The sequence below is a fragment of the Chenopodium album genome, chromosome 21 (genome assembly GCF_948465745.1).
Source record: "Chenopodium album chromosome 21, dcCheAlbu1.1, whole genome shotgun sequence".
NCBI lineage: Eukaryota > Viridiplantae > Streptophyta > Magnoliopsida > Caryophyllales > Amaranthaceae > Chenopodium > Chenopodium album.
In genome coordinates this window covers 16406353-16428197 of record NC_137854.1, presented here as the reverse complement: position 1 = coordinate 16428197, position 21845 = coordinate 16406353, and the positions used below count along the sequence as shown (strand labels likewise).

General features: G+C 33.9%; 1 protein-coding gene across 2 annotated transcripts; it reads left to right on the top strand.

Moving 5' to 3' along the window:
- Positions 1–846: 846 nt before the first annotated feature.
- LOC145602457 (uncharacterized) lies at positions 847–21712 on the top strand. 2 transcript variants are annotated; one of them, XM_081658644.1, is made up of 26 exons: positions 847–1184; positions 1668–1780; positions 2051–2177; positions 3470–3568; positions 3888–3956; positions 4204–4338; positions 4428–4496; positions 8293–8348; positions 8813–8972; positions 9556–9720; positions 10600–10684; positions 10773–11006; positions 11136–11230; positions 11329–11371; positions 12334–12491; positions 12693–12803; positions 14037–14105; positions 14194–14337; positions 16002–16076; positions 16164–16340; positions 16442–16527; positions 18920–18974; positions 19682–19807; positions 19927–20040; positions 21284–21400; positions 21482–21712. In XM_081658644.1, exons 1-26 carry the CDS (start codon positions 1074–1076, stop codon positions 21545–21547), a joined length of 2859 nt encoding a protein of 952 aa, XP_081514770.1. In that variant the 5' UTR covers positions 847–1073; the 3' UTR covers positions 21548–21712. The 2 variants fall into 2 exon arrangements, with proteins under 2 accessions (XP_081514770.1, XP_081514771.1); XM_081658645.1 differs by having other exon boundaries at positions 848–1184; positions 2059–2177.
- Positions 21713–21845: the final 133 nt, after the last annotated feature.

The window sequence follows — 21845 nt, the reverse complement described above, 5'->3', positions numbered from 1 at the left end:
AATTAATAAAAGAATGACCTTAATTATGAATTTTAGCGTTTTCCTAGCATCATTTAGGAGTGATTTCTCAAAATAATGTAATAATATAAACTAATTCCTTACATACATTGGTTTTAAAACTATTTACCACAATATCGTCCACGTATGCTCGGTTTCAAGGTTCGGTATTTGCAAGTATAAAATCGGTAACATTGTTGGCGATATTAACTAATATAGAACCTCTAATGATATTAAAGGTTCTATATATGCATAGAATCTTTATTGGTATTAGCGGTTCTATATATTCAGAGAACCTCTATTGGTATTAGTGGTTCTTCACGTAAAACCTCTAATACCATTAGCGATTCTATATGAAGAGCCGCTAGTAAGAAGCTAAGGTAGATATCCTATGCATAGAACCTCTAATGGTGTTAGCGGTTCTATATATAGAACCCCTATTGGTATTAGTGTATCTACCAAATTCCAAACCTAAGAACCTATCCTACGTGAACAGTATTGTGGGAAACAGTTTTTAAACCGACTTATATAAGGAATTAATTTGTATTTTAGCAGTATTCATGGAGATCACTCCATTATTTAGGGAAAGGGCTCTTTAAAAATGCGACTAGATGTGTCTATTCAAATGATCAAGATTGAGTTTAGTGACGTCGAGCCGGGTCGAGTCAATTTGTAATATTGAGTCATGCTAAATTATTATGACTAGTAGAAATCTTATTTTTTAGATCAATTTTGAATCGGGTCATATCCAATCGGATCGGGTGTATTTATGACACCTTTCTACCACGATAAACTTGTAATTTCCCAATTGATTTGGAGTACAAATAAAATTCATTTTCAATTCCATTTCTCATAGTGGTGAATTGTGGAACTGCCGATAACTCAACGGAAAACCGATTCTATTAGTGGGGGCAACACAACTCAACACAACACCCATTTACTTTTTTCAATCTCAAGTTTCATCAAAAGCAAAAATTTCATATAAATAGTAATAAAGCACCAATTTTTATTTGCAGAATCTTCATTTCTCTTGAATTGGGTGTTTGTTTTTGTTTTGAAGAAGAGAGAGAAAGTTGATGGATGATACAATGGTGCAGCGAGTTTTTGAAGAAGGAGGCAGAGATTATATTCAGCAACCTTCTACTTCTTCCTTTTCTTCGATTCTTCAATCTCTTCCTCTTCATGTGGTACCACTCTTTTCTTCGATTATTCAAAAATCATATTTTTATGTAGTTTGATCATTTTTTTTTGGTTTATTTCAATGTTGATGAATATTTTCAGGATGGTTCAATTGTTCTCCTTTGATTATTTGTATTTCTGTTTTGTGCATTAAATATAGAATTTTGGGTTTTAATTTGTGGGTTTTTTCTGAATTCTGGGTATAATTAAATGTGGGATTATGGATATTAACTACTTAGGATGAATGAATAGTTTCGCTTCGATCATATACTGTGGAATTGTTTATCTAATAATTTAGAATCGTGGGTATTATATTTTAAATTTAATGAATATTTTTCATTTATTATTATATGTTTTTTGTTTGTTTTAGTCATATTCGAATTAATTTTCAATTCAGACGATTATTGTGGTTGTAACTGTTTTCCATACTAAATGTATGATCATCTGCTGTTAGTTTAACTTGTTGGTTGTTGGTCTTTGAATAATGACAGTCTTTTGACCATGGATGTTATTTGCTTATAAAATCAATTCAAGAACTTCGCGAGAAGAGAAAAGGTCTTGTGACTGTGGGAATCGGCGGTCCTAATGGCTCAGGCAAAACTAGGTGTGTTCATCTTCATTACTATGCTTATTGACACTTTGAATTTAGAACTTTTGATTGAGAATTTGAGATGTGCTCATCACTGTCTTGTGTACTCTCGTGAGTCGTGACTATGCAATTATTTCATGGAGATTGAATCTTTGATTAATTAAGCCTTTGATTACAGGTTTTAGGGGACATGGGACGTTTACTAAGATGTTTCATCAACTAAATGCTTGTTTTTATGATTTTTTCTAAATTAATGGTGTTGTAACGTGTGCTGGTTTTATGAAGCTTGGCAGAAAAGGTGACATCTGTGATTGGTTGTACTGTTATATTGATGGAGAACTATCGGAAGGGAGCTGAAGAATCAAATGATTTGGATTCTATAGACTTTGAAGCATTAGTTAGTAATATGGAGGTTTGTATTTAGCTTTTTATTATTTGCTGGGGAGGAAGCTTGATTATGCACATTTTTTTGAATATGAATCCCTCAATTAATCATGAAGTATCAAAACCTCTTTGGAAGCACCTTATATGTAACAAAATGATAATGTTGTTCATGTAGTATGGTTTGGCTTTGTTATTAATCTGATGTGTCATAAATGTCCTTTCTTTTTGAAGTTTGATAATCTTCTGATCTTCTTCACTAATTTTCTTACAAACAAGGTTCCTTAGCGAGGGATTTCACTACTTTAGGGTTTTAACACCCTAAATTAATTGTATTGAGGAAATTGGAGTTAGTTCTAAGGTCATCAAACCCTTGTTTGGTAAAGAGCTTTTTGGTGAGCTTTAAGCTAGTTGAGACCAATAGAGGTTTTACCATTATGAAAAATTTAATTTGTGTAGTTGGTAAAATGAAAGAGCATAGGAGCTTTTTAATTAGCTTATTGTACATTTAGTTTTTTGGTTATTACATACTTCCTCCGTTAATGGTTATTTGCAACAAAGGGGTATTATTTGTGAGATATAAAACATTCCTTTGTTGCAAATAACCATTAACGGAGGAAGTGCATTATATTAGCTTACTATGAATAACTAAATATCAAACGCTTTTATTAAACCAACTATTTATAAATAGCTACTCAAACAAATTAATACAACTAGTTATATCAATCAACTACTGGCTAATTACCAAATAGGGCTTAGATCAATATTTTTGTAGGGTTTTTGTATTAAGCAATGATTGATTGACCCATTAGGTCCTCAAAAAAACCACTATATTTAGATTAGTGTTTTTTTTTTTTTTTTTTTTTTTTTTTTTTTTTTTTTTTTTTTTTTTTTTTTTGTGTTTTGAAGGAGGAAGAAATGAAGCTGTAGTATGTCCTTTCTAGATTTGTTGACTTGATACTTTCACAATGTTGGTATTTCTATTAAGCACAAGTTTTTTTCATATAGAGTTCTTGTTAGTGTGGGTCATTGGTACTACATAGGATAAAGAATTATAATTATTTATTTGTTGTAAATTATTTTGTGAATGATTTTCTCTTTAGTTTATCCATTTGACATTAGCTTTTCCCCTCTTAGCCGAGAAGCCTTCATATGCCTTTTATCTAGTTGTAATTATTTGGGGCTCTTGATTGCCTATTCTTTCAGCTTAATAACCATTCACTATGCTTTACTTGATATGGACATATCATTTGTTGAAGTAGCTTATATTGAAGCTAATCATGTAAATTTGTATATTGAAGCCTGCTTCTCTTTTTGGAATAGGACTTGATGAAAGGTAAAGATACTGCAGTACCAGTATTTGATTTCCAAGAAAAGCGACGTGTTGGGTCAACAATCATAAGGGGGACTTCATCTGGAGTGGTGGGTTTTATTTTTTTACTCCTATTTTCATTCTTGACCCACTTACATTAGGCTCTTGTTTCTAGAGGAGTTGGTTTGTGCTTTAACAAAGTGGATAAAGTAAAAGCGAGGTTGTAAAAGGTTTTTATTTGATGGTGTAAGAGGGGTAAGCTGGTAAAAGGTGTTTGTCAAATATAGAATAAGATAGAAGTGGGTAGAATTCATAGAACAAAAGAGAAACCTCAAAACAAAAAGTTGGTAGAACCAAATAGAAAAAAGAAAAAGAGGGATTATTATTGTCAAAATATATTGCCCAACATTTTATGTTTCTTGTTTGCAGGTAATTGTTGATGGTACATATGCCTTGCATGCAAAATTGCGGTCATTGCTGGACATTCGGGTTGCAGTGGTAATTAGTCTTCCTTTCATCTGTATTCTATGTTTTTTTTTTTTTTCCTTTTAGAAATTTTTGTTTACCAAGACCTTAAGGTTCTTTTATCTAATTTTTTGTAAAATTTTTGTTATTGTTGTAATTGTTGGTGTTGATGTTTGTGAGAATTTGAGATTGCATCTTTTACATCTTCTCTGTTTTATTTTTTGTTTCAACAGTTTTATATAAAATTACATGCCTGGCCTTTGCACTTTTTTTGAAGCAGGTTGGTGGTGTTCATTTTAGTCTTCTGTCTAAGGTTCGATATGATATTGGAGATTCTTGCTCCCTGGATAATCTCATTGACAGCATATTTCCATTGTTCAGAAAGCACATTGAGCCAGACCTTCATCATGCACAGGTTCTCTATGAATTATGTATTAATTTGGCTTTTAAGTGTTACCACATATATTCTTATATAATCTTTATTTTACGAGATGCTTTATGCAGATCAGAATTAACAACAGCTTTGTTTCATCTTTTAGAGAGGCGATCTACAAGTTGAAATGTAAAAGCAAGGTTTGTTTTGGTGGCCATCTGAGTTATCTTGTGTTATGCTACATACTATATGTCGTTAATATTATATGACTGAAGTTGTCAAAATGAGCTTCTTTTACTGTTTAAAGATGATTAAATAGCCAAGGGTGGACCTATATAGATGATACAGATGATACCATATTATCATTATTCTGTGACATCAGATTATCCCCAAATTTATCTATGTTAATTCTATAATATATTGATACATAATTAAAAGCTAATAGGCAAATGCATCTTCTATTTATGCCAAGCTCTATCAATATCATTGTGGAGAATTATTATAGGAAGACTTGTAGTGTGTCTTTGCTTCACGGTCCGTGTGTTTTGCATCATTCTATGTGTCTTTTGGCATCGGATTCCTGCAGTTTCGACAAGGGCACAAGTTGGATCACTTGGATGTGAAAAGGTCTTATGAACACCTATCAATAGAAGCGAACATTGAGTTAGAAGCGCTCTTGCCTATTGGCAACATGAGTGAAGTCAACAATAGGGACGTGTGACGGATGGGCTTACCAAGGCTGGCACAAGCAGGGTGCAACGACAACTTTTATCTACTTGGGGACTTGTAGGATTTTATATTTGAATGATTTTAAATGTATAGCGGGCATGGAGTGTTATGTGACCAAAACATTCTTTTATAGTTGAAGGGGAATTATGTAGGACTGCCATAAGACTCTATGGTACAGAAAGTTGGGCTTTTAAGGAGGACATTTAAAAGATGGAAGTTAGCGTAAGTTATTCGCAAGAAAGTGGGTGTCGCAGGCATTGCAGACAAATTAAGAGAAAGTCGTCTGTGTTGGTTCGGGCATGTAAGACGGAGACCCCAAGGTGCACCGTATGAAGAGTGAGATCATGGAGAGGTTAAACGAGGTAGAGGGAAATAGAAAATGACTTGGTTGGAAGGAGTTATAAAGGATATGAAGCATATGACTGATCGTAAGGGATGAAGGAGGAAGATGTTTTGTGGATGACTATACAAAATAATCACTTTTGGTTTATGTAGCTTACCCCACTTATGAGATTAAGGCCTTGATTGATTGAGTGAAACAAATATAAAGCATATAACAACGCACAAGTAATAAATCAAGAGACAACAATGGGCAGGAAGCTTGGATTCAATTTTATCACTTGTCTCCTAAAGAAATTCATTTTGAAATTACAATGTCCTACCGCCGCTGGATTGACGGAAACATAATAAAGGAATTTAGGGAATAGTCATAGAAAGCATTAAAGACATTCAAATGGAGTTGGATTCTAACACTCCGGTAGTTTCCCGCATGTGTATTGTTCCTGGGATTTTAAACTGTTAGAGGGAAATAATGACATTTCACTTCAGAAGAAGGTAAAGTTCCCTTGTACCATTTTTTCATATTGGGGAAAATTCTCCAAAAAGGCAATTTGGATTAGCCAACTTTTTCTACTTAGAGTGTCTATGAGGTAATTTTATTGCAACCAAGTGTAGGAGTATATGTGGGTGACTTTTGTGTTTTGACTATGAAGTTTATGTAATGGGGTGGACTGAGCATACAAGGGAATAAGAATGAAAGAGAAGCCTATGAACTCATTTGAGAGGATTAGGAAATAGAGTGTGTGTTGTGTTATTAATTACTCGTAGTAATTTATAGTGCTTATGATGGTGGAAATTTATTTTTGAACAAATCAAACCATCAAGATAGTTCTTTAATTTAAGGTTCTTGATTGAAGCAGCATGAATTGGCTATGGGCTTACTACTTTTAAAGAATAAGAATTATATTTGTCATAGAAAAATATAGAGTTTAAAGTTATGAGATGATTTATAACAAATATTGTCGTGTAGATCATCTTTTTTTTTTTTTAAATGTGGAAATAGAGTGGTTGATGTATGGACCAGTCAATGCTTAAAACATGCAACTTTATGAGGTATTGTATGATGATAATGCACTTTTGGGAACAAAGTGTATGATAACAAGTTGATGCAGAGACATTCAAGAAAAGAAAGAATGATTCTGTTGGTTAGTCATGCATGGTGATATTCGTGAGACTTTACACATTCTGAAAAAATATCCAGTTAGAGAAACGGAGTAACACCTTATCTGCAGAGAGACACTCTTGTATGTGACTTAACAGCTTTGCTCCATGGTGCTTTGGGTTTGTACTGCCAATTAGAATGTAAATATCTAAGGTATTGAGAAGGTCAGAGGGAAAATAAGTACGCTTTTGAAGCCTTACTAGGTATTGTCCAACATTCTTCAAAAAAAACAAAAAAAAAAAGGTATTGTCCAACAATTTAAAATGATATAATTGGTGAGAGACATTGAAATGGTACTAAATGGAGGGAGTATATTGAAAGAGTAAATACACAACCATAGAAGAAATACAGGTTTTGGATTTATCTTGTCAACAAGTCCTGAATGATTTTCTTTTACCACACTGTCACAATCAATTACATTATACTAAAGGCAAAACTTAGAGGGACACTTGGCAACATAATATAAAAAGTTTTCCCTCCAAAATTACTTATTAAAAAAATAACTTATTTTTACATAAAAATTAGCTTTTGTATATAAATTATGACTATTACTTTGTACAAAATCCAAAGTAAACTTCCTTAAATATCAAATTTCCCATTATTATAACTATTAGATGATTAGTTATTTTCTTTCACATATATTTCATACTTTCTAATACTATGTCTATACATATTATTTTATATCAATTTATTTTTGATAAAATTTATTGTCATTATGATTATTTAAAAACTGCGGGGTTTAATCCAGTATATGATTATAACTAAGGACTCATGGGGTATGGGAACGACAAATGTTAGATCCTTTTGTGCCTTTTAGTATTCTAGTGTTCTTGTAAGACTCGTACAGATGTTCTTTGCTGCTAAGTTCTGCGTGCATGGTGTAATTTGTTGGAAGAACTTTAAGCTTTTGTCTGGTATTTGTGGGGTGGATATATACTGGGTTTGTTCCATAGGTTGGAGGATAGGTTTTTTGGTGGACTGGATAGCATGTTATCTTTCTGCTGGTAGGTGGTTTTTTTGGATGAATGATGACACTGAAGGCCAGAATTTGTGAGCACCTGGAAAGGACTATTTCTATGGCTTCTTATTTAAAGTTTAAACTACTTCCAGGCTGTTTTGAAGGGAGCTTTTTTCATAAACTTGGTTTTCATGTTATAAATTTCTCGTTTGGGATAGTTTTGCCTTTTCATATCATGTTATATGTTGAAAAGACAGCTAATTAGTCCACATGTTGATACCCGTTTCTGCTTTGATTTTTTTACTTTTCCATAGGAAGATGTACCTGGTATAGATTTTTTGCTTTTGTTATGAAGATGAGCCCATTCTTGACTTGCATTTTAGACCATCCTAACCTCATGCTTTCCTTGGAAAAAACTGACAAAACTTATAAACAGTATGATGTTCAGTAGCACCTGTGCGCTGATTTTTACATTATATGTATATATATATATGTATGTGTGTGTGTTTGTGTGTGTGTGTGTGTGTGTGTGTGTGTGTTTGTATGTGTGTGCGTGCGTATGTGTCTGTGTGTGTGTGCGCGCGTGTGTGAATGTATATATATTTTATATGTGTGTATGTCTGTGCGTGTGTGTGTGCGTGTGTGAATGTATATATATTTTATATGTGTGCGTGCGTGCGTGTGTGTGTGCGTGTGTGAATGTATATATATTTTATATGTGTGCGTGCGTGCGTGTGTGTGAATGTATATATATTTTATATGTTGTTTAGTTGTATAATTATTTTTGATATTAGTGCCCCTTTTACAGTCACCAAATGGACATTCTGATTACACGCTGAGTGGGCAGGAGGCGCAAACAGATAAGTAAGTGCTGAGGTTGCTGTTTTTTAGTCATTGTGCTATTTATAACATGTATAATTTTAGTAGGTTTGAAACATCCAAAAGTTTTCTATATCACCTAGGGAGTGTTAACTAAGCTCTTGTTTCTATGGTCATTCAGATTGACCCTTTTCAGTTGATAACATGTCTATTTGTGATGGCCATTATTCATGATTTTATGCCTTAAAATGTGGCATTGTAAAATATATATTGAAGACTAAATGATCATGTTTAAAAACTTGTGTAGTTTGGCAACAAGACTAGAAAAAATTCAGTGCTATATCATTTTCTGGGGTTGGTACATGGCTAATTTTTGTGCAGAACTGCATCTATTCTCTATACATGGCTAATTTTTGTGCAGAACTGCATCATGTCTTAGAATTCAAGTCACTGTATACATATACCTTGATTTGATTTAGTCTACCTGTGACTGTTTTGTTTTCTTTTAGTTTTATTGAGATGTACCTTCGGCCCCCTTCAGCAAATGAAGAAGCTCGGATAAATGATTGGATCAAAGTTCGTCAATCTGGAATCCGTTATTACCTTTCACTCGGTGATCAAAGGATTGTTGATAAACATTTTATCATCCGGCCTAAGGCTGAATTTGAGGTAAGTTATGAGGCTCTTATCGATGAACGTATCAAGCATAGCATTATAAATACATGAGCAATTTCAGACTAATCTAAATGCCTACTAGCACATGTGATCTATGTGAATTACGACGTTAATAAATAAGGTTAACAACTTTTGTTATCATAGGTGTTATCCCTACAAATATTATGTTTTGAGGGCCTGCCTTTCTCATGTTTCCTTATGATTTCATGCGAATACTATTTACTTCAGGAGTAATTGTATTTATGTTTTCATTTTTTATCTTAATATTGAAAAAAATGAGTTGCCAATTTGGTTGAAAAAAATTGTCCTATATGACACCTACTAACGTGTATCAAAGTGGTGTTTCTTTGTAATCCTGTGAGCGTTAATTTTGATGCTATGACAAGAATTGTTACTTGGAGTTTCTTTGTAATCTTGTTATTATTTATTGTGTAAAATAACCCCATATGAACTATGTGAAGTATGTTCTTACCTTTCAGCAATTGGTCCCTAAAAATGTGACTATTGTTTATAGAAATTAAATCATAAAGAATCATGCTTATTTTTTATTGTAATCCCCTGTATCATGTGAAAGCAGGTCGGGAAGATGACACTTGGTGGTTTGCTTCAACTAGGATATAATGTTGTCGTCAGCTATAAAAGGGCATCAGTGACTTTCAACTTTGGAGAGGTTTCACTGGCTTTTGAAACTATCGACTCTCTTGGTGAAACATTCATGGTGGTGAGGGGTAGTAATCGAAAGGTAAGCCATGGCTTCCCATTTTAACCCATATCTATATATGTTATTTTTTTTTTGTTTGTTTGTTGATCTTTATCTGATATGCTTGATGGTTCCCGGCCAAACCTATTTTTTTCCCTTGATGAAATTTTGTCAACATATTATCACGAGCTGTTTATAAGAAGATGCCCTTTTCCAAAATTTTCAGAAGTTTGCTCATCTCTTTTACCTATTAAAGCAATTTAAATGCTATTATTTTGGATCTTCCAATATCAAAATTAAAGACCTGGGAACATATTTTAGTAGAATCCCAAATGTGGATCAGGACTTGGCCTTGTTTATTTTTTTATTTACTTTTTTGGATATACGATAAATTTTTGCAGAAACTTTCAAAATATTATCCATTTTTCTTTCTTTATTTATTTTGAAAAATTGGCTTAAAATAAATGTTGTTGAATGTTTAGTTCTTTTGATTGGACTGATTTGGAGAATTTTTAAAGGCCAACTAATTTTTTTTAATAAACATGTTATTGAAAAAGAGACCATTTGTTCAAGAAGTCAAATAGGCAAAGAAAGCTCAACTGAATTACTGCTCTAGGTTACAACTAGATGGGATAATGACGTAAACTGTGAAAAGATAACTAAAATTAAACACATTGGGAAAAGAAGGTAATTTGCATCCTCTTTCTTAGAAACGTGAAGAATGTTTTATTCCATGTGATTTGGACCCATACCCCATGTCCGCGCCTTTATACCCAAGTGTTCTACTATTTTTATGCACACATCTATATACTAGGTTATTGCATATGTGGCATACATTTTTTTGTGCCACAACAGAATTGTTCCCCAGATAAAAGGGCCAGGAGATTACCTAACTGATCTTGCTTGATTTCCTTTCTCTAGACTGTTGGATCTGAAGCTTTGAGACTGGGTGTTTGCGGGCCTTGGATAATTAAATCATATTTAGAGCTAATCCTTGAGCAAAATGGTTAGCATCAAGTTGTTTATATATTCAAAAGACATTAATTTCTGTGCTAGGTCCATACATGTGTTTTATCGTAACATTTAACTTACAGGAGTACCACGTCTTAATACACCACCACCCTTAACTAGTACCTCGACGACACCTACTCTGGAAAGAGCAATGTCTACACCACGGCCTATTCGTGTTACTCCTAATTTTGTTAGTCAGCTTGAAGATCTGTCTCAACCATGGACTCGATCACCTACCAAATCCAAGATGGAACCTGTCTTAGCAACATGGCATTTTATCTCAACAGTTCCGTTAAGTACTGATGCTTCTGTTTTAGGTTTGTAATCTCTACCTGGAAATGGATGTTTATTTATCAAGCGATTTTTCCATTTTTTGTTTTACATTGTTTAGACTAGGTCATTTCTATTATTTGTCTATCTATAGCTCTCTCATGAAACAACTGCAGATCCCTCTTCTTGCAGGAACAGTATGCAGCTTGCTCCAATGCCTGATTCATATGACTTTGATCGAGGGTTGCTACTTGCTGTTCAAGCTATACAGGTTAGAATTGAGGGAAATTTTTTGCTGTTTTTATTCATGAAGTTTTATTACCTATTTTGACTCAAATAAGTAATGGTTTTGCCATCTCTGTGATTCAGGCTCTGTTAGAGAATAAAGGACTTCCAATCATAGTTGGGATAGGTAATATATGTGATCTCTCTTTCTTTATTTTACCCTGTCCTCTATATCTTTCCTTACCTGCCTTTATTCATGCTCTAATATCACCTTCAAAGAAATATGGCTGCTCCACTTTTTTTTGATGAGAATATAATGTGTTTTATTAAATCATATAAATCTAAAAAAAGAAATATTTCACAGATTATCCCAATTCCTTTGTATCTCTCCTAGAAATTATTGGGGAAAGCCCCAGCTACATTAGCCCATAATAAAGCCAACATTCTCTATATTTCACATTATATTTTGTGGGATGGTAATTGCAATCCAACCATTTCTTTCCAGCCAAATGTACCACAAGATTGCCAGCTATGCATCTTGCCGTAGCAACTTCCTGTTTTCCCTGTCATAACCCATAAATTGAATCTGTATCCACTCTTGAATGTTTGAAGATTACACCCAAGTTTCCTGGTTATGCACCACTAAGATACTTCTCCAATGCTAGCCACCCTGCAATCCTTTTTACAATTTGAGTGTGGCTAAGACTGCAAATTGTCTTTGTAAAGTTGGCCAATAGGCCAATACTAAGCAGTACTTGAATTACAGAGGTCAATCATGCTCCGACAACGTAACATATAGCAGAGTTTGATCTGTTAAGATAGTATATAAGCTTACAGAAGGCACTGCCTTTTTTGAGGGTTTTGGGCATGCATGTGTATTGGGGGAGAGGGACTGATGACAAAGTTGAAGCATGATTCTGCTTTGTTTAATCAGCAGACTAAGAGTTTTGAGCAGCAGTGCAAGGGGCCTCGGTGAGGCATGTGGAGAGAACAACCTTGATGATGTACACATTTGTGTCAGGCTGTCAGCTGGTGCTCTGATGACCTCAATTAAAAGTTTTTATTATTTTTTTTATTTTTTTTTTTTATTATTTTTTTTTTATCCATAAGTTTTCGCTTATTCTGTTTGCTCTGCTTTTTCTTCTGTAGGTGGTCCTAGTGGCTCTGGCAAAACAAGTCTGGCTCACAAAATGGCCAACATAATAGGCTGTGAGGTTGTTTCCCTTGAGAGCTACTACAAGTTTGAGCATGTAAAGGACTATAAGTATGATGACTTCAGCTCACTTGATCATTCTTTGCTGTCAAAGGTGGACTATATAACTTCTTTGTAACAAAATTGTTTTTGATGGTGGCTCATTTATACTATTTACCTTGCTATTTTGTAACTAGCATCTGTCTTCTATGGACTAAGGAATTTGGAGCTTTTCAAATTATTAATGTAGTTTGATGTTTTTTCTCATATATAGTATATTGTTCATTGACTTCTTACATCTTTGTTATTGTTGTAGAACATTGATGACATACGGAAGAGTAGGAGAACAAAAATACCCATATTTGATTTGGAGAGTGGTTTTCGGAGTGGCTCTAGGGACCTAGAAGTTTCTGAAGACTGTGGAGTGGTAAGGTGCACATTTTTTTTTTTTTTTTAAAAAAAAAAATTTAAAATTTTTTACTTTTTCAAAAAAAAAGCTGGTTAAACAATAAAAGTTTCAAATTGGAAACTAATCTTTAAGTTCCTTGTATTTATTTCAAATGACGGTGGAGTATTATTGTGAATTTATTTTAGAGTTTAGGACATTAGTGGTTGACTAGGATATCTTATTGTTTTGGTTATATTTTGTGGATTTTCAACAATTATGTACTTCAAACCTGGTAACACTTATCCTACTACAACCCCCTTACTGAGATTATCTTCCATGGTGGAGATGTTGCTGCTGGTCTGGACAGATTTTACTTGCAAAAATGATTTGGTTACCCTTCTGCAAGTGTCGCTTTCTTTTAATTTGACTGGTGTGTACATTTAAAAAAAAAAATTCTTAGTAGTTTTTTTCTATAATGAACGCGATTTGGCTTTATTCCCCCCCCCCCTCTTTTTATTCCTATATTTGTTATAGCATTTAAATTGAGCAGTTGAAGGGGGTCATCACAACGTACTTGTTTACTTTATTATTGTTTAGGTATTTAGTGGGAGTTAAAATTAATGTCTGGTGCTTAAGGTGTTATATTAGTGTGAGTTTAGTAGTTAGTAGTTAGATGTAAAGGTAATTATCTGGTAAATGTTCTTTTTGATATGTTAAAATAATTTTGTATATTTTCCTAATCTGATACTAGAGAAGATGATGGAAGTTGGAGAGGACTCAAACAAACTATTGGAAGAGTTTGGTGCAGTATGGTTAACATTTCTATGTGATTAATCTTGAAGGAGAAGAGGATTTCATGTGGTGTGAGGTTGGTTAGGAGAAGAGAATTATATTGTGGGATGGAATTTTGTTTTTAGGTACAAGGGTAAGTGGGTAACGATGGTCTGGATTTTGGATAATTTGGTGGCAAAAACATATCTTCAGTTGGGAAGTAATTGTGGCTTTCTCCGCCCTAGTTTGATTCCTTTTGATAATTTGGTAGCAAAACATATCTTCAGTTCAGGAGTTGGGAGTCCTTTTTGGATAAACTCTGGTAATGTGTGGTGTATTAAGCTTTCCTTCCATAGTTACATATCCAAAAATGATAATTTGCAAGGTTGAAGTACTTTTTTAATTTTGCTTTGATTTGTAATTTTAGTGGTATAATGCCTTGTGTGCACAAAAAAATCTTTTGTGTGTTGCTTTTGTACTTACTATATCCAATATTTGCAGGTTATCTTTGAAGGGGTTTATGCTCTGCATCCTGATATTAGAAGGTCACTGGACTTGTGGATTGCTGTTGTAAGAATTACTTTCCACATCCTTTTGAATGTCGCTTGTTTGTTGGGCACAATGCTGAATGTATATAATGAGATTGGATAAATTACAGGTGGGAGGTGTCCATTCACACCTAATTTCTAGAGTTCAAAGGGACAAGAGCAGAGTTGGTTGTGTTATGTCTCAAAATGAAGTAATGATGGCAGTGTTCCCCATGTTCCAGCAGCATATTGAACCTCATCTTGTTCATGCACATGTGGGTATTTTTTTATTTAGCTTATTGAAAAAATGATATAGTTATATGCCCAAGTGATTCTTGAATTGTCATAGCATATTTGTTGGTATATGAAATTGTCAAGCTGAAAAATAAATCTGGTAGATTTTTTTTTTTGTTCACCTTAATAGAGTGGAATCGAGTTTGCAACTGTGATAAGTCTAAATTGTGATATAGTTTTCTACATTAACTAAAAGTAACATTAAGATGATTCTAATAATAGTCGAATCAGTGGCTGTGATAATCTCATTTTTCGTAGCATCTCAGTATAAAATTTAAATTAGTGATTAGAACTTTTCCTGGATCGAAATAAATAAACATATCTATGAATTCAAATATTCTGTTTCTTTATTTAGTCATATATCAATTAATACTGAGCTATGTAGCTCATAAACAACTTGACTTTCAGCAATGGGAGTGTTTCAAATTAGTAAATTCTCCCAGCCATTATTTCGTAAAGGTTGGGGTTTTGGTTACAGGGAATCCTCATCTTAGAATTTTGTGTGTTTTATAGATGATGGGAATATCATTGTGGAATTGAGTAGAGCAAAATGATTAACAAACAACTATTTTTTATTCAAATATGAATTGAGGAACAAAAAATTAATAATGATTGAATTAATAATCTTTAGTGACGAAGTGTAGGCGATTAAGATTGTAAGCAATGGCTATAGTTAAGTGATGAATAAATTGGGAAAGATTTACCCATGGAAACTTAAGAGTTATGGTTTAATAGTTTAGACTAGAATAACAGTAATCCTATTTATCATAAATTTAGATTTGTTTTTTATAAAAGAAGTGAAAGACATACAATATATACTTTAGCCATTTCCTATATTTAGTTAACTTGGTAGCTTGGTGGTAGTGTGTAGTTATGATGTCTATGGATGCAAGGGAAGCAGGATCCAACCTTGATCCAAGCATATTTTTTTTCTAACATAAACTATACTTTTATTAGGAGAGTATTGCTTCTACACATATGTTTTGCCATTTTAGATATAGAGAGAGAGAGAGAGTTACATTCGGTAGGATGGCAAGTATTGTCTTTAGGTATAACGAATTTTACAAATTTTTAATTTTTTTTTTTATATTGGTATGAGTGCGAGCAACCCCAAATGACCCAAAGCCTGTCTTGGGAGCCACTTATTAGGCTCTGCCCAAACTTTGAAGAGCTTAAAACCTTCAGTTAGTACTACTCAACTACTTATGCATTTGAAAATAGAGAAACAATATTAGATAATTGATGTGTACTACCTTTTTTTCTTTTTTTTTGGGGGGGGGGGGGGGGGGGTGATGAAGTGATGAACATTGTACTCTTTTTTTTTGTTGAATAATGGCCAAAACTGGTTTTAATTGCTTCTACACATATGTTTTGTCATTTATAAGTTGCAAGTTAGTGCAAAGAAAAAGACAAGAATATATATTTATAAATATTAAAAAAAAAAAAAAAAAAGCTTATAAAGAGGGGAGGAAAATGGAATATATGAAATGAGAACAAAAGTCAGAGTCACTTTCATCAGAATTTTGTTGATATCCAAAAATTAGAATATGTTGCTAATCCTTCGATAACAAAAGTCAGAGTCAGAGTACAAATTTGGTGAGAAAAACAAAAGATATGATAACACTTTTCTCATTTCTGTATGCAGCTCAAAATTCGAAACGACTTTGATCCTGTTTTATCCCCTGAAAGCTCATTATTTGTCTTGAAAAGTAACAAGCAAGTACGTACATCTGATACTCTATTCCTAGAATTGATCTATATACATTTTTAATTTTCTTAACAAACTATCTCAATTATTAAATAACAGGTTTCTTATCAAGATATATTGAAGATTCTCGACTCTATTAAGGTCTGCAGCTCTGTACAGAACTTTACTGACATATATTTTAGGCTTCCTGGAATACCTTCTAATGGCCACTTAACGGAAAGTGATTGTATTCGAGTCAGAATGTGTGAGGGAAGATTTGCATTGCTGATACGAGAGGTTGATATCTACATCTCCATCCATCAACATCTGATTAGTAATTAGTGTAGTTCTTCTTCCGGCCTGTAATTTTCCTTCTTTATCTGTTTACAATGTTTCAGCCAATACGAGAAGGGAACTTTATCATCCAACCCAAAGTTGATTTTGATATCAGTAGTAGCACAGTGGTGGGGCTGCTTAACCTTGGGTAAGATGTTCCTTAATTCTGTAATAACACTTCCAGTAATTTGGTTTTTATTAATTTACTTGATTTGACCTTCATTTACTCCATGAAAATCTGACTTGATGTAATTTATCAACTAGTGTATCATTATTACCTGTTGATAGATTGATATGGCCTATACGTCTATGATGGATTTAAAACTTTAATTGCCTGATAAGCTGGCTTAACCAAATATTGTAGCAGCAAAGATCAACTAGTTACTGGTTTTCCACTGCTTGCAGCCTATCTTAATTTGAGATCTCTAAAGGTTGATTTTGACAGTAAGTAGATGGAGACATTGAATAAAGCTTTTTTCTGTTTGACAATGTTTGGAATGTCTTAGATCACAAATGTGGGGAACAGGGAAGTAGTTTTGGGGGAGATTGGAGGAAAAGTGGACTAGTGGAGTTGCTAGTTTGAATTATTGCACAAGAACTTTATTACTTGTATAATTTCTGACATTAGGATATAGTTTCTGTTTGTTTAGGTCCTGCCTTTGAAAAGGTGGCGGGAGGCTGTAGTTTAGATAAATTGCATTGATTCCTAATTTACGAAAAAGAGTTGTCTAGCACTCTAGCCAAATAATAGGTTTGTATGAGAACCTCATTGAAGTACCTGATGGTTTTCAGTTAGTAGGAATAGCAACGGATCAGATTCGGGTCGGACCTAAGAAGATCCGAATCCGATCCGACTGATAAACGGACTACAAATTTGGATCCGAGTCCGGACAAGCCTCCCCCGAGTCCGAATCCACCGGATTTCCGGACCTCCAAACTGCCGTACCTCCGAATCCAAATCCGATTATCTGACATCAAAAACGATTGTAACGACAAACAAAAGATGTAAAATTGACATCCATCCTTATATATTTACAACAAATGACAAACAAAGCAAGGCCAAGAACAATTGACGACTTTCTCCCAATTAACAAGTTTGAAAGGCAACCAATTGTTGGGTAGTGGAGACTCTTGCATCACCATTTTCGTATCTAATTTCTTCTTGAAAAGAAGAATGTGATTGAGAATCAAACAATGGAATATACTCCCTCCGTCCCAAAAAGAACGACCCATTTGGGTTGATTACGCGGGTATTAAGGAAGTTAAGTAAAAAGAAGTAAAAGTATATTGGAAAGATAAATTTACATGGGGTTTGTAAAAAAATAGAGAGAGAGAGTAATAAAATAACATGGAAAATCAAATTTTTATATGGGGAAGCTAATTTTGCACAAATATTGTAGCAAATTGGTTGGTGTTTTAATGCAAATGGGTCATTCTTTTTGGGACAAAGTTTTGGCCAAATGGGTCGTTCTTTTTGGGACGGAGGGAGTATTATACTAGAAATTTTCTTAGATTATAGTAAGAAATTAAGGGAAGTGAGGTGCTGAGAAAGAGGGGAGAGAAAAAGAGATTAGATAGGAGATGAAATGATGAACCATAGGAAAAAGAATGTGGCGGCTGGGGTAAAGGATGTAGTTAGGGTTTTTGTTTGGAGTATTTATATACTCCATAAGGAGTCAGATTTAATGAAAAAATAGACAATGTCTTCAAATGGGCCGGACTCAGATGTTTCGGAGGACCCTACTCAAGATCCGAGTCCGATCCACCACTCATTGGAGTCGGACTTTTTTTAACGGACTTGGATTCGAACTTCTTAATATCGGATTCGAATCGGAGTTTTTTTCCTCGGATCGGATCGGATTCGAATCGAATTCGAATTAAATTGCCATCCCTATTAGTTAGTGATTCCACAATCTTAATTTATGGAAGTTCTTAAAATTGGATGCTTTTGGACTGTAATCAATAATTTTTTTTTTTTTTTTATTTATATTATTTAATTTTGGTTTTTGGTTGTGGGATGTGGCCTTCGGATATGCCCCTGAAAGATTGTATCGTGAGGAGGAATCTTGTTTCATTTTAGTGCCTTGGTTTTATCCCTTACTATGTTAAAATCCCGTGCGATGCACGGTTGTTAAATATTTTTGACAATAATATTACAAAATATGAAGTACATAAAAGATATCCAGATAAATTTCATTTGGGTGTATATGGAACACTATTGTCAAATTGAAAAGAAAATATCATTATGTATAAATAATTTACTTAAAAGATTTTGGAAAAAAAAAAAAAAAAAAAAAAAGAAAGAAAGAAAGAAAAGAGAAACAAATAAGGCGGGAGTTTTTTTACAAGATATTGACAAGTGTCATAGAAGGATTTGCTTTTGGTATGGGTTAATAGATTCTGGCTCTGTGTTTATTTTTTTCCCCCGGATTGTAGCATTGTGCTGATTATGATTGTAGATTGTTGTACAAACCATTGGCTGTTCATTAAGTTTTCTAAGGTAGGGTGCTTTAATAAAATTATTTATAATCTGCTGTCAGGTATCAAGCTGTAGCATACATTGAAGCTTCAGCGTACATATACCAAGATGGAAAGGTTAGACAGTACCTGAGCTCATAAGTTATTTTTTATTATATGAATTTGGAATTTGAGCTTGTTGCTGGAATGAATATATTGAACTTTTTATCTAACAGATATTAGGTTCCTGACATACTGCTATGTATGAAATAAGAAGTTGGGATAATTCTCTATGGCTTGATATAACTTGTTGGATGGAATATTCTTACAACTCTTTCGCCTTTTCTGCCCATTATAAGAGTTGCTTAAAACATGCATAAAATGGTATCTTGCTGTTCCAAAGAGTGATAAAGTAAAAGGAAAGTGTTGAGATTAATCAGAAACAAAGGGAGTAAGGTTCATATGGTATCGAAAATAGCTTGTAACAATGTTGTAGGTAATAAAAGTGCATTAGAATAAAGCAATTTAATAGAATAAAAAAACTAATAATGATAAGGAAAAATTATTTTAACGAAGGCCCACTAGATATGCCTGGCTTATGGGTCTTTTTTTTTTTGGTTGCCCCTTTTACCAGGCATTGCCATGGGGCCCTGTGGCGAAATTGTACTGGTTATGCCAGGCTGCCAGCCTACTTGCTGGCATGACCCACTTCCATTGATTAGTATATGTTCTTGCCTTTAATTTTCCAAGATATATGTATATACTTTATAGTTCCAAGCTGTTTTATTATCTGTAAAATTTGTGGTTTTCATTATAGAAATTCCTCTTTGGATATTTTCTTTCAGATTCTTGTTGAAGTTGATAATCTGCAAGATGTGCCAAGTCCCTATATCCAAATTAAAGGAGTTGACAAGGAAGCTGTAGTGGCTGCAGGCTCAATGCTAGGACTTGATGGTTCATACACCACCAAGGTTCTGACTTTGTACTTGTCGTTAACCCCTCCATGGTTTTCTAGTTGCAATATATGTAGCTTTATAAACAGAATATTTTTCTGGCCTGGTATAAAAGCTAATATGTGTTATTGTTCCAGAGCTATTTGCAAATAATATTAGAGAGCTTACCAGCCCTAGCAATAGACTCCAGTGGAGTCCACACTCAGCAATCTGCAAGACTACAGGAGCTTGTGGAAATCATTCAGTCTCAGGTAATTCGTTTGTTGACTGTTTGTTAATCTGCTTTATGTGATGAGTCTTGTTTTTTTTTTTTTTTTTTTTTTGAAACATATGTGATGAGTCTTGTTAAATGAAGAACAAATGGGATTGGCATGTTTCTCCGATTGCATCTCTTTCTACTGGCTGGCATTGGCTACGTCTGATAAGTGTGATAACGTGGTGGGTTAGTAATTAGTTTTATGGATTAAAATAAATATATTGTCAATTTGTCATGATTTTATGTCTCTGTACTTACAGATTTGGTATGTGTGGTACTTATTAGAAGCAATTTGGTGCTTGTAGATCCCAATATGCTGTAGGGTCAATTCATCATTTGAAAGCTGATTAGTGTGATATGATAGAATGCATTTCTATGGACATTATTTACAGTGCTGACTGGCTAATAGTTTGGTGAACATGATCTTATGATGATGAGATGAGTGCAATTGCAAGATATATTGTGCTGTGAACAAATTTCTTAGGTACTTTCTTTGTTGGGATTGGTCACATTGCTGTAAACCCACATAATTTAGGATGCAATTTATTTATTTGCCCCCTGCCCCCCCCCCCCCCCCCCCCCCCACCCCCACCAAAAAAAAATGTTTATGTCAAAATTCAAATCTTAATATCGGTATTCTAGAACAGTCAACTACAAACCATTAGTTTCCAAGGAAATGCCACAGAATTTTCCATACATCATAAAAGCTTATCATGCTTGTCTGGTTTATATCAAAATTCACCGAAACTAAAAATTTCTATGGATTTGGAGGTGGAGTTGTTTGGTTTGTAAAATCAAAAGAAGTTACCCTTACGGGAAAATTATACTTTCTACAAACAAAATGGAGGAAGTTATTTACCTGGTTCCTTAGGTAAGTGTCCTAAGTGAAACGTCCTATCTGAAGTAAAACTTCATATGCTCAACCAAACAAGCATTCCGAGGGATTGAAACTGCGTGGGAAAAAAATCTCCTAGGGAATACTCTATATTACTTTTCATGTTCAAGCAAACAACCACCAAGTAATGTGGTTATTTTCACTTGACAGAGGGAGTAGTTTGTAACTTGTATTACTATGTATTCTGTGGAAAATAAGTTTCGGAGCGTGGATAGTGTACCCCTATTGAGTAATTGCTAGCTTTTCTAATTCATAGTCCAAGGAATGCCCTAGTCTCAATGTTAAATATTAACATTGTACCACCCTAGCTTTGGCCTTGACAAATGCTTTAAACTTATTGAAGGGAAGTAGCTCGGCTTCAGAATCCTCTCCGGGCAGAGAAGGGGCAGCAATTGAAAATGCAATTGAAGACCTGCAGTGTAGAATCAAGAGGCTTGAACGGTGGCAAACAATCAATACTGTATGTTTTTTCTCCCAATACATCTCATTCGAATTGTTTGTGACTACATTTTAAACCAATATTTTATGCTATCTTTGGCAGGTACTATGGACTTTCTTGATGTCAGCCCTCATTGGTTATTCACTTTATCAAAGACGCCGTCGGTAGGTTGTAATATTATAAAATAAAGTATAAGATGATTTGTTAAGACTTCAGTGAAAATTTTCCAAGGGATTTCCATCTGTCGTTATACCAAAGACAAGATGCAAGTTCCTTAGTTGTATACAAATCTCAGAAAAGGTATATAAAATAGATATTGATGGTGATGAAACAGATGCTCCTTCATTTTATATCTATGCATTTCCCTTCATTTATCTTCAGCGGATAGGGCTTGCACGAGGTATTATTTGTTCTGTTACCCTCGTGTATAGCTCTGATAAGTTTTGTTCATAAGTAAAGGCGATGG

What these genes read in the sequence shown, in the direction of transcription:
- LOC145602457 (XM_081658644.1), top strand. Translation starts at nt 1,074, where the DNA reads ATGGATGATACAATGGTGCAGCGAGTTTTTGAAGAAGGAGGCAGAGAT. An exon ending in AGTTGAAATGTAAAAGCAAG is followed by an intron (nt 4,497 to 8,292) that starts GTTTGTTTTGGT and finishes CCCCTTTTACAG; the next exon opens with TCACCAAATGGACATTCTGA. An exon ending in GCTAATCCTTGAGCAAAATG is followed by an intron (nt 10,685 to 10,772) that starts GTTAGCATCAAG and finishes TTTAACTTACAG; the next exon opens with GAGTACCACGTCTTAATACA.